The 12,568-nt window shown below is 43.2% G+C and overlaps 1 protein-coding gene and 1 long non-coding RNA gene across 2 annotated transcripts in view; one reads left to right on the top strand and one right to left on the bottom strand.

The window, feature by feature from the left end:
- Positions 1–4,794: 4,794 nt before the first annotated feature.
- On the bottom strand, positions 4,795–5,684 carry LOC147795439 (uncharacterized). The gene is made up of 2 exons (XR_015423903.1): positions 5,543–5,684; positions 4,795–5,437 (listed from the first exon to the last, which is right to left on the bottom strand). It is a non-coding gene; the product is annotated as an uncharacterized LOC147795439 (long non-coding RNA).
- Positions 5,685–7,214: 1,530 nt separating this feature from the next.
- The window catches only part of LOC110986238 (complement C3-like), a 42,911-nt gene continuing 37,557 nt past the window's right edge, over positions 7,215–12,568 (top strand). Inside the window, exons 1-2 of the mRNA XM_087131907.1 lie at positions 7,215–7,491; positions 12,045–12,211. Coding sequence (XP_086988033.1) covers positions 7,436–7,491; positions 12,045–12,211 — 223 coding nt within the window. The 5' untranslated portion in view covers positions 7,215–7,435. The remainder of the gene's footprint in view (positions 7,492–12,044; positions 12,212–12,568) is intronic.

Here is a 12,568-nt window from a genome sequence, read left to right as displayed (position 1 = left end):
GTCGGTGAGTGAGTAACTGAAAGTATCTAAACCTTAGGAAAGATCATTTCAACATGACCGATCAAATTGTTGTATTTCGATATTGCTGTACGCGGTTTGTGTGAGTTTGCATGAGAGGGTTGACCATTCCGACACATTGTTATCAGTAAGTTCAAATGTTTGGAAATCAATTCGTTGATTGTTCACTTATAGTGGGGAAGTTGCGATTAGTTAAGCTATTCTGTTGATTATTAATTTCTGTTGGTTTTGGTGAGTTAAAAGTCAAATAATTTATCAGTAGTTAACGCTGACACGACCTACTGTACCTTTCGAAACGATATTGCAGGAATGTTTGAAGAACTGGTCGTAGGCTTATCACTTCGCCAAGGTCCAGAATGTGTGATTGCAAGTGCTGTCAAAGCTGGGGAAACTGCTGTCGGTATACATGCAGACTGCTAGTGGGAATTCTTTGTGTACCTTTCCTCCTGGTCATCAGTCTACTTGCCCTGATTGTAGCGATCATTCTTTGCCCATGTAAGTCACGATCACGAGGTCTGAAAACGGTGACTCTACAGAAGGTATTTGTTGCACTATAAACATTAATGTGACGTCATCACAGGACAAAAACTGACTGATGTAAAAATATTTGTGCCCAAAGGTAGATCTCCTTTCACCGACCAGGGCTTCGACAGGGCTCACATGTCTTGCCTTTTGGGGAAAGAAAAAAAAAGCATATATCCAATTGTAAATGGAGTAAGTTTTTAAACTCATGGCTGGGGCTATAATGATCGTGGAATAACGATACCTGCTATTTTTTTTAAAAGATGACTGACTGCGATTCTTTCTGGCGTTGCAGTAAAATGCTGTAGTCCTTGTTGCGCACCCTGTCTGGAAGCACTACAGAAAGGTTTGGTCTTCTTGCTGAAAGCGCCGTTCCTGTTCGTTATGTGGTGTGTTGGCAAGGTAACGACTGAAGATGACGAAGAGAAACAAGAGCTTCCCAAAAACGCTGCTGAGTACGGCACCAGTAAGGCCGAGGAACCAGCAGCGGACGGGAAGGAAACGGACACTAGCACTACCTGATTTGAAAACGGAAATAGGCAACGGAATAACGAACAAGTACTGGTACTTTTGCCATAGACCATGCATGAATCTTTGACTCGTATTGTTTGCATGCAAGAGGGATTACGTAAGAACGTGGCAAGAAAGGCCAACAAGTCCTGAAAACCCACCCCTCAGCAACATCTGAATATGATTATTATACGCGTAAATCCATTTTTTCGTTTTTTGAAAACTGTTGAACACGTCAGGTGAGATACAAAGGGCCCCAATTTTCGTGATGCCTATTAGATAGAGTGTGGAAGACTGTATGGCGTATGACGTTTTGCACAGTGTGTTATGGAGCCATGCAAAACAGCTGGCCTCATCTCGTCTGTCTACTTCTCTGTGACCACCGAAAATAGGGCCATTACAAAAAGAAGACAGCTTAGGCGTCTAGTGGCGAAACTGGGGGCATGGGAGGCGCGACGCCCCCAACTATTCGAGTCCTCAGCTCCCCGTGTGTCCCCCATTGGGAATTAGAGAAGGAAAACATGTGGTGATAGTGCGCCTTGGTCAATTGGTCAAATGCATCCCAGTTTCGCCACTATACGAGTCTTTACACCCGGCCAGAACTAAACATGCAGTTGCTTTGTTTTTGCAACCTGACATTTCCATGCAACCGTACTAAACACGTGGAACATGGCACATAGATATGTATTCATGTTTGAAGTTAAAGTCATTTTCAATTTTTGTTTCACTATTTCAAATGGTGTTTTGCTGGGTTTTTTGGGTTGTCTTAGTAATATTTCCATATTCATGAGTAAAACTGTGATGTCATCATCCGAGAAGAAAACCATAATGTTACAAGGATTTGTGCAAAGAAAATCGCATTTAAAAGAATTTTGCTGGCATAAATTTTCTCTTCGCTTTGGTGATTCACTGTTGTGTGGGTACATAGTGACAAGAAAGTCATCAATCCTTTTCTCACAAATATTTTCAGTGAGTAAATTCTGGGTTCATATATAATTTGAACAGAAAAACAGAAGCACTGGGCCATTGTCTTTCCCCGTGATTACAGCAACACCGCCTTAAGCCAGAAAAGTACTGATAATTTTAAATGTTTAAAAGAGTGTACTTTTCAGTATATTTAACCTAATACGTGTAGATGTCAATAAGTTTCATAAAATGAAAATCCATGTCTAAGAAAAAAATCATTGCAGATACACTTTAACCATGGCATAAGTTACACTGTACATATGTACATGTACTGACAAACGTTCAAGTCAGACAGAAAGTCACGTATCTCCTTCTCATGTCAAGGCTTCCGCGTTGATTTTAATGATATGAAAAAGCAAACGAAAATGCAGCTGTTAATTGAAACATGAGTTTAAATCGGTTGTATCAATATGGCATAATACTTCCGTAGGCTTGTCGGTCCGTGCAGTTTGGCACAATGTATTTTACAATTTTATTGTTGATATACTGCGTCTCATTATTTCAGGCTGAAAGACAGTGGAGTATAGACTGGTAGGCCTAACGCAGCAGTGGAGTTCCGTGCAAACTGCTATGATTCCGTTGCAGAAAATGCAGCGTTGATCCTGAATTGATAATTGTACTTCATTCATGAATGCGAAAAGTGTATACAATGTCACCGAGTGGCATACGGCAAAACGAGACCGATAATTATTTACATTGACGTTCAGCATTTCTGCTTTGTAAATGAGAAGCTACATTCCGTGCCCCATTGTGTCGTTGAGGGCGTAGGTAGGTGGTGTGGTGTGGCGCAGTAAAAACTCCTCTTTGGGTCAATTCCGAGGGTGGATCACTTATCTCGTGAGTTGTGAGTGGTGTAGCTCTGGGATATCCCCGTCGACTCATTCAGGATCCTGTAATGGCACTAAAGGCACGCCACACATCTAATTGTGGGGGTTCACAAACCCTGTGCGAAGCAGTGGCGTCACTACGGGGGGGGCACGTGCCCCCCAACGGAGGCCGGTCCCTCCCCTATTTGAAAATGGAAATGGAAAAAATATATATATACCTAGTTCAATTATTTTCAGTGCCCCCTGAAAAAAAAATGTGCACCCCAGTTGCCCCCTCAGCTGTAGCATCCTACTTACGCCACTGGTGCGAATTAAGTCACAGATTCCTCCCTTTCACAACGCCCCCTACTGGTGTGCTGGCTTCGTTTATGAGTGAAGAAGAACTGAATCAGCTTGCTTTTGTTTTACACAATTCAGGCGTCCAAAGGTTGTTTATTTCAAGTCACGTTCTGTCTTAGTTACGTCACGAAGCATCGGCCCAATCACGCTCCCCGTGCCCGATACCACAGTCAACGAACCATCTAGGCTGGGACGGTATGGGTGCAGGTGCACCCCAGTAAGAACAAAAATTCTCACAAACATCAGCAGGTGTACTTCACAATTCTTTTAAAAATACCCACAACTCTCACAGGTATTCAGGCTGCATAGAAACACGATGATCAACAAGTCTTTCATTTTCCTTTCAGTTTTGCCTGGTTGACTAATGATTTTTTGAAAAAAAAATCTTACCCAAAGTACACCACCCCAAAAACGAGGGATATTTCCCTACATGGGAAAATTAGCCATTTTGAAAAAGCGTTCCTTTGCGAAACGGATAAATAGTGCCTCTTCTGGATCTGATTGCATCCAAATTGCTCAGAATTGGAAGCCCTAAGTCCAGGCCACAGGTCCAGTGCTAAATTTCTTCAATTCTCCAGTTCCATAGCTCTCGGCCTCTCTGATGTTGAATATCTTGAGTGCATAACTTCTATTAATGAGCTAGGCGGATAGAGTTTAGGCCTACTTAGTGGGTGCAACTGTATATTACATATGAAGCAAACTATGGGACAGAGAGAACCCCCCCCCACCTTTGTGTTGTCATTGTTATACTGGTACACACATCTTAGGAATTCTTTTCAGACATCTGGGGGGGGGATATGTTAAGTGACAATAGGCTGAAGTGTGTATAGGGGTTGGACTTGTTGGGGGGAGGGTACCCCTCTGTCCCATTTCCTGCCTGGTATACTCCCACCCCAACAGACTCCCTTTTTGTCGCTCAGAGACTTTCTGTGCCGTCCCGTGCAACTGCAGACGAAGGGCCTACTAGGCCAGCTCATGATAACTGATCGGACTTTGGTTCACTGAGTTCACAGAGCACGCCTCATGCTATACCCAGCAAGAAATGAGACCGAGGGGTACCCCCCCCCCACATGTCCAATCCCTTATACACATTCCAGACTATTGTTACTTAACACACCCCCCCCCAAGATGTCTGAAAGGAATTCGCCAGATTCCTGCGAGACAATGACCAACACAAAGCAGGGGGGCTTCTCTCCGTCTCATACCCTGCTGCACATGCCTCATACACATAGAGCGAACCGGCTTTGGGATCACTTATAAAGATATAGACCCTTGTGAAACAATCTGGCCCACAATATACGTGCCACACCCTAAGGAGGAGGGCGCCCTCGTCGAGACCACCGCCCCTATGCAGTAACCTCACATTACCGACTCAGCAATTACAATTACTACTCGCAATGCTCTTTTGACTGAAGTCAACGGTGACCATCTTACCTTGCCAAATAGATTATAAACTGAAAAAAATTGCCTGGATTAAAACTACAGCTACCACGAAAATGGGATATGTTCATTTCATTTCGGGGATAAAAATTGATTTCTGGTTCATTTCTGTCACCACAAATGGGTCTCGTTGTCTCCATCTTTACTACACGCAAAGTTTTTTCTCTTTATAAAAGAAGAAGAAATGTCTCATTTTAGTCGAGCACAAAATGGAAGACCAACACGACTTCTTGCGCTCTCTCCGACAAGTTCCAAACACAATAACAGGTACCGACCCTGGCCTTATTTTAACCTTTATTAACCGCGCTGAGGATTGGGGAAATCCCCGACAGTTTCCCGCATGCCACGGGGTATTGTGAACTCGACTCTTTCTGATCAGAGAGGTTGAGAGAGTTGAATTAGCGAGTTAAGTTTAGAGCCACATGTTCTTATTCCCTCCTGACTTAAGACGTACAAAGTTTTCGTATCCATGATGTGGACTTTTCAGATGCTTAATCCTACCCCAAAACACTCGAGCAATCGCTGTCATTCCGCCATGATATAGCGCCTCTTACCGGTGCAGTGCGTAAAAACGATGAACTTGTTATTCCTCATACATTATCCACTTTGAAAAACATGTGAGGGATAGGCAATATACCCCATAAAGACACCATGAAGCGAGTGAATTATGAACCTAAGGTAAACTGTCTGGATCATTTGCACGTTTCATGTCAGGGAGTTCACGTTAGTTACAAAAACAGATGGTGTTGCTGATCTCTGCAATCGGCTTTGCAGTTAAAACTCAGTCTTGCCTACATTGAACCGCAAGCCTTCACCTGGAAATATAGAATAGACAAAAACAAATATGAATTTCAAAAGAAACCAAGAAAATATATTGTTGTAACACTGCCATCATTTTCTCAACAAGTGCATAGGTTCACCTATGTTTCACTTCCATTCGACGTGTGAAATTAACGACTTCGACCGTGCGGGGCTTGACCGGACCCTCGTGAACCATACGGAATCATCCTTAGCAACTTGCCAATCGATCCTCCGTCACGGTTGAGCCTTCTTGTTTTGAAGACTTCGTTTGCACAAAGTTAAAAACGATCACACTGAAAGTCTTTGTATGTGCTCTAGAAGGTTTAAACCGAATGAAACAACACAGAATCATGAAAGGAAATGCTACATAAATTTGAAATTTAGCCTTAAAGTGGTTGCTTAGATGATAAACCATTTCCCTCTTCAATAAATCTCCTGGTCTGTTTTTCACTAAATTTCTCAATTTTAGAAGTTTTCCCAGAACAGTGAGATACTGAATACGACAGGCCAGAATCTCAACCACACCGTACAGTCAGTTCTATCTATAGCTAGATTTTTTGTTCGACTTTCTTGAGTTATAATTATTTGATACTTCGCTGCAGCGCGATCTACGTGTTTTACATGCACAAAAATCGCCGGTCCAGCCACGTTCCGTGCACGGTACACTGCAGACTGTGACGCCTACCGCGGCGTACATGTACATGTACATTATGTATGGAAATTCTCACCGGAGCCGGTGTATATCATGTTTTGTGGTTCATGCATGACTTGTATAGTACATGTAAAACTGAGGATATATACAATGAATCTCAATATTTCCTGGCAATGTAATAATGCCAGTTAAACCTCGGTTTCAATAATAAACTTCATGTTAACCTACTGTACTTTCGTGTTTGTCATTCGTTCCCGAGTCACTGAATTTGTACGTTCGCAAGGCCGTAAGATTTTGCGATAAACGGAATCAGTGCTAAGGTAGGTCGATATGCAAACGCGTCCAGTCGGGAAGAGAAAAAATCTAGCGGAAAACCGTCAGCAAATCTAAAACCTTCACACCTTTTCCCACCACGGTCCACTTTTGAAAACTTCGGGAAAACTTGGAATTTTTTGTTTCGAGCCTTCAAAAATTGCATCAGAACGTAAACAACTACTGCTAACAAAAAGAGCTTTTTACAAAAATCACTAGTTTTTAACACTCTGGTACTATTTCTCAGTTTTATTGTCACAAAACACGTTAGGAAAAGGCCTTATCTTACAATATTTTGGGCAGGAATTTTTATTTCCCAAAAGTGAAATAAGACGTAAATTTCATGACATGAAGCAGCTGCTTACCCGGCACGAATTCTCATGGCCCTCTTTACGCATGCAAATTACCCTAAGCTGGGACATGCGCAGTTAAACTTTCCCCTAAAACATATGTAAGTACGGTTGGGATGGGTTCATTTGCGTATGGGGCGCAACTTCAGGTGCTAGCTATGCCTTCCCATTAAAAAAATTAAATAAATTGTTACATGTAACGAGGAAAAAAGCGTTTTCTGTTTTTCCATGGCGTAGTTTGTTCATGCGTGGGTTTTAAGACGATTAACTAAAACTTTTTCGGTAGTTTCATAAAAACAAGTGTCCTTCCTGACCTCTTTGAATGAACACCGTCCCACGGTATCATTGGAACAAGCTGTGGTTTTTCACTACTATTAAAGGTTAAAAGCCATTGTCAACAGTAAGTGGGAAAAGCCCACGCAGGGGGTATAATATAAATCAGGATCACCCGAGGCATTCACCTCTTACGGAGCTTGGCAAGTCCTCCGCCAAACTACCGTTATGTACCTGAAGTTTCATCTAGCTAACAAACAGCTTAATGGTAGATTTGCAAAGCATAATATACCAGGATCCGGCTGGTGCCGCATATGAATGCTGGAGACGTAAATTAGGCCTATATCAGCGTTGTTTATTTCTGGAGAGGAGAAGTGGTACTACATCGAACTTAGTGGTGAAAGAGAAGGCCTGACTCACTCAAGATGCAGGTCTTCCTTGTCTTAAGTGCAGCATTCCACCTACTTGCTGCTGCACAGGCGTAAGTACACTTCGTACGCCTTTCACTTCCTCTAAGATAAATAGCAAAAGATGCTAGCCTCTTGATATTTTCTTCTGTGTTTGTCGGTGGCAAACGCCCAAACACATGTAAGCATCTTCGTAACGAGTGCAATGGTGGACCACCTATTGTTCATATTTTGTTCATATTTGATCCGTCATCATATATTTTCGCGGTCGTCAGTCGTGGACGCTTTTAGTCAACCATGGGCCTATTACCTTCTGTTGTTCAAACGTCCATGGTTTAGATGTACAAAATCTACAAATGAAAATATGGAGGTTTTCACGTGACGTAACACGGCGGGCAAATGGCATTTCAGGAAGTGTACCATGTCCGTGGAGGCGCGTGCATTTTTGAATCTAGGTCATTTTTGAATATTTCTATTGCCAATTTCATGTTCCAAAGAAATGCTGAGAGACTTCGAAGTCTGAATTTGAACACTGACCGTGACCGCTGCCCTCTTCAGATCATAGGCTGCATCCGAATCTCTTGTCTAGAGCTAGGTCTAGGTCTCCGCTCCAATGGAAATGTGTGGAGACGCGCAGACAGTAGACCTAGCCGTAGCTCTGGAAGCCCGTTTCGGACACGGCCAGAGCCTTTCGCTTGACATCATCTTTGCAACTGCGTATACAACGTCAACAGGTGCGTGTGTGCGCGATGTGCAAAGTGTTCTTAACTCGTACGCGTGCTGATCGAAATATGTTCGAATTACGGTGCAACCGATGTGCGTCATAAACACTGAAGTACAAAAATGTCGATGCATGTACCAAACTGTAGGAAGCGATGTCGTCTGAGAGAGACTTATAGCGTAATTTGACAACTGAAATTAGAAGCCATTACTGCGGTGGCTTGGCGCTCTTGGGCAGGTGGTGGGCGTGCGTTACATGCCTCTTCGACCAGTAGGGTGTCGTGATTTACCAAAAAAGCACGCGCGCTTCAAGCCAAAGAATGTGCGTGTGAGTGCAGCGGCACTGCAGTTATGGCGTCTAATCGGGTGGTCCATAGTGTAATCTGGGCGTTTCGATACAGTGCACCTCCAAGAGTTTGCAAGGCGCTGGCCAATTAAATGCGCGAAATCTGTCAACCCAATGCGCGTTTGGAAATGGTCGACAAATTTCGCACGTTGTGATTGGTCAACACGTTGCAAAACTTTTTGAATCGCCCGTATTCGGCGATCAGAAGCCATTATTTCGGTGGTACAAGGCTTGTGGATAGGTAGCGTGCGCGTTGTGGGCCTCTTTGAACAACAAGATGTCAAGTTATCATAAGTAGATTTTTACTATCCGCTCCGAGCGGATCAAAGGAGGGCGTGTTTTTGTAGTACTCACCACACAAGTACCGTGTGTCTGTAAAATGCATTCCCGCGAGAACCAGCGCGTGAACCAACACGCGCGCGTACTCCATTCGTTTGTACGGCATTTACTGGTTCTGAATGACGTCGCACTTCGGTACTCTATAATGGGATCAATGGCGTGTTTGACGTGGAGCACGCTGAGAACGCGTAACGAATTTATTCCTAATGTTTGGTCTTTGCGTACACGCAGAACGCGTGCACTTCAACTCAGGGCGGGTAACTTTCGACATTGTATATACTGTTCTAGAGTGCAACGATGTAGGCTACATTTCTGCGATACGCCTATCGGCCCTTCTCTTAAAGACGATTCGGTTCGCATTTAGTAGTGTTTCACAGCTGCATCAGGGTCTTAGTGAATTCACCTTTTGCCACATTTCTAACCACCACAGGTTGACAAATGTACAACGCAACTGTGACGTAAAGGAGCAGGCCCTCTAGCGTGGGCTTGTTTGTTTTCTTAATTACAGTTTACAAGATCTTTCTGTTTAAATGTTTCTTTGGTTTCCAAGTTTCCTTGCTTTTCAAAACCCAGCTGTATCAAGTGGACTTTTTAGTCGCTGATCCAGTTAGCAAGGCAATCACTGTCTCTCCTGCACGGTAACACTCTTCACCGATACACTGAGTAAAAATTGTTGAACAAAATAAGTAATTTTTTCTTCATACTTAATCACCTTTGCAACATTATGTGCCCAAGTAAGAGATAGGCTTTTCTTTCCTTCTATCAAACACGCGTAACTCGAGTAAATTATGGTCTTTTGGCAAATGTCCTGATCACGTTTCGTGTCAACGAGTTCACGTTGGTACAAAAACAGATGTCGATCTCTGCATTGGGCTTCGGTGGTTAAACTGCAGTTCTCCCTACTTGAAATCACAGCCATGAACAGTGACGAAAAAAGTAAACATGAAAAGAGAAAGCAAGGAAAATCGATTGACACAAGTGGACTACGTGACTTGGCCGTGATTTTTTTGCGTTCCTTTTAAAAGCTACATGCAGTGGCGTGGCGTGCCATCGGATGTTACTGATGTTGCACTGAAAGTCAGAAATGGCGGCAACATGAAGAGCGCCACCATCATTTGACGCTATTTGAACAGTGCCGCTAGAATAATACAGATTGTGTCGCTGACTGCTGAAAATACCTGATCTACCTTTTTCGTATCAAATCAATCCAATCAAAATGACCCTACTATACGCCAGTGAAGTGCTTTTATAGATTTCCTGCGTATATCTACAGAACATTTCATGTTATTTTTAGATACTTCGAAGATACACCTGAGCGGCTTCCTGTCACAGGCTTCCAGAAACTTGTCCCCCATGTTCACATAGAACTATGTGCCCCTTCCTTTCCAATAACATTTTCGGTTTTTGGCTCGATCATGCACGGTTTAATTGCCAATTGTAAAGCCTTTGTTCAGTCTAACGTTGTGCAAGTTTAGTCCTGATTTTGCTTTGAAAACTGCAGTCTGCGAACCTGTGAGTCCCGAGCTGGACCAAGAAAGGGCGTGATTTTTCCTAGCAACAGAGCCGCTTCTTTTCTGGGAGCTGCACTCTCTGGTTCACAAACAACTGTGAAATGCGCGCGTTAGGATCGCACTTGACGAGGTAATGAGCTGTTTCGTTATTTCAAAAAGCCAAGGTCTTTGGGGAACATTGTGCGTGCGTGAGTTAGTATATGGTTCCCCTGATAGGACTGACTTTCACGCGCACAGATGGTTGTTCCCGAATAGCCTTGTACTGAGCATGCGCTATTAAAATACCGGACTGGTTCATTAATCAGTTATGGGATCACAGAAAATGTTGATAAAAGCCTTCAAACTCTTGAAGTAAAGCTAAAACTCGTGCCACTTCTTGAAAACAAAACCCACTCGGTTCTGTAAAATACGTGTGCATAGTGTGCACTCAAGTCCACTTGCGCGTGCCACTGTGCGGTGTCGTTTTGACGTATAATGAGAAACAGGCGAGTTTTGAGACTACTTTTTTTCCAAAGCAAATGCCGAAAATACTACAAAAAATGTTGGCTCCACCCCTCAGAGAGGCCATACAACGTCACATAATGAAATTCCGAAGTTTTTTAACAACCCCCCCCCGATTGCAGTTTTGCCCCTTTTCCCTTTAGAGAAGAATTTGGTTCTGGATCCGCCCTTGGTTGGTTAGCCTCGGTTTCATTTGAAGCAAGATATGGGACGGAGAGAACCCCCCCCCGCCTTTCTGTTGGTCATTGTTTGATCGGAATCTCAGGAATTCTTTACAGAGTTCTAGGGGGGATGTGTCAGGTAACAATAGTCTAGAGTGTGTATAGGAATTGGACAGGTAAGGGGGGTACCCCTCCGTCCCATATCTTGCCTGGTATACTCGGTTTTCGGCATGTAAATATGTGCTACAATAGTCGTTATTTTTCGCGAAGGAAAAAAAATGAAATGTTACTTTAACGATTTGGAATGTATTCACACGTACGGTTGTGGTTTCTTATCTGGTAGTAGATTCATTGCCTTGTACCAGGGAAAAAAACATTTTCTAAGGTAAGTGTAAATAGATGTAAATGCCAGGTGAGCTTGAGGAAGATTATGTCTCCCAAGCTTTGATCGCACGATGATGCTGCATTAAATTTTGCGCGAACGAGAAATATCACTTTAACCATTTGGAATGAATTTCCATGTAGGGTTGTGCCTACTTATCTGGTAATAGATCCATTGCCTTGTACCAGGGAAAGAAACATTTCTCAAGGTAAGTGTAAATAGATGTAAATGCCAGGTGTGCATGAGGAAGATTATGTCTCCCAAGCTTTGATCGCACGATGATGCTGCATTAAATTTTGCGCGAACGAGAAATATCACTTTAACCATTTGGAATGAATTTCCATGTAGGGTTGTGCCTACTTATCTGGTAATAGATCCATTGCCTTGTACCAGGGAAAGAAACATTTCTCAAGGTAAGTGTAAATAGATGTAAATGCCAGGTGTGCATGAGGAAGATTATGTCTCCCAAGCTTTGATCGCACGATGATGCTGCATTAAATTTGGATCATCCCTCACCCGTAGGTCGTGAGACTCCCCCCGAACTTTTTGTACTTTATATTAACCCAAACCCCTACAACGTTTAACGTAGTGTCCAGCAGTAAGTCACTTTTACTGTGAAGATGGTTACTGTAATTGCCGTGATTTTTGTAAATTTGCTCGTATGCAGTGCCCATTATTTCATCGCTGCGCCCAACATCGTCCGCGTGGATGTTAACGAGACCATTTTAGTCAGTGTCCATGGAACCGATGCTGACGAAATACCAGTGACACTTTATTTCCACCTGGCAGGGAGCAACAACAGAATATCAGAGAGGACCGTCATCGTGACTGAAAGTACGTGTAAAATCTGGGTACATACTGGGAAAATAGATATTTCTGGATAGTTTTAGAAATCCCATTGCATTTGAAGTTGCTATTGAAACAGACTATATTAAGCCTAGTTTCCATGGACCTAACGCGTAGACTCATAGACGTCATCGTCGAACAGTCCTCAGTCCCAGGGTGCGTTCGAGCGAGCTATTGCGTTAACGCGAGTATACTCCTGAGCGCTATAGAACGGCTGGAGTACGAGCCAAGGGTTAGTGAGAGTATACTCCTCCTGTACCCGAGTGTAATGCGCACGCATCCTACTCGTGTTAAAACGGGAGTAACCGCGCGAACGCACCCATAATTTTGCAGTCTTGTGGAAAC

The sequence above is a fragment of the Acanthaster planci genome, unplaced genomic scaffold, assembly GCF_054643075.1.
Source record: "Acanthaster planci isolate LZ-2023a unplaced genomic scaffold, COTS_SCS Contig29, whole genome shotgun sequence".
NCBI classification, from domain to species: Eukaryota; Metazoa; Echinodermata; class Asteroidea; order Valvatida; family Acanthasteridae; genus Acanthaster; species Acanthaster planci.
Note: the sequence above shows the minus strand (reverse complement) of the source record. Positions and strands in the feature narration are given on the sequence as shown.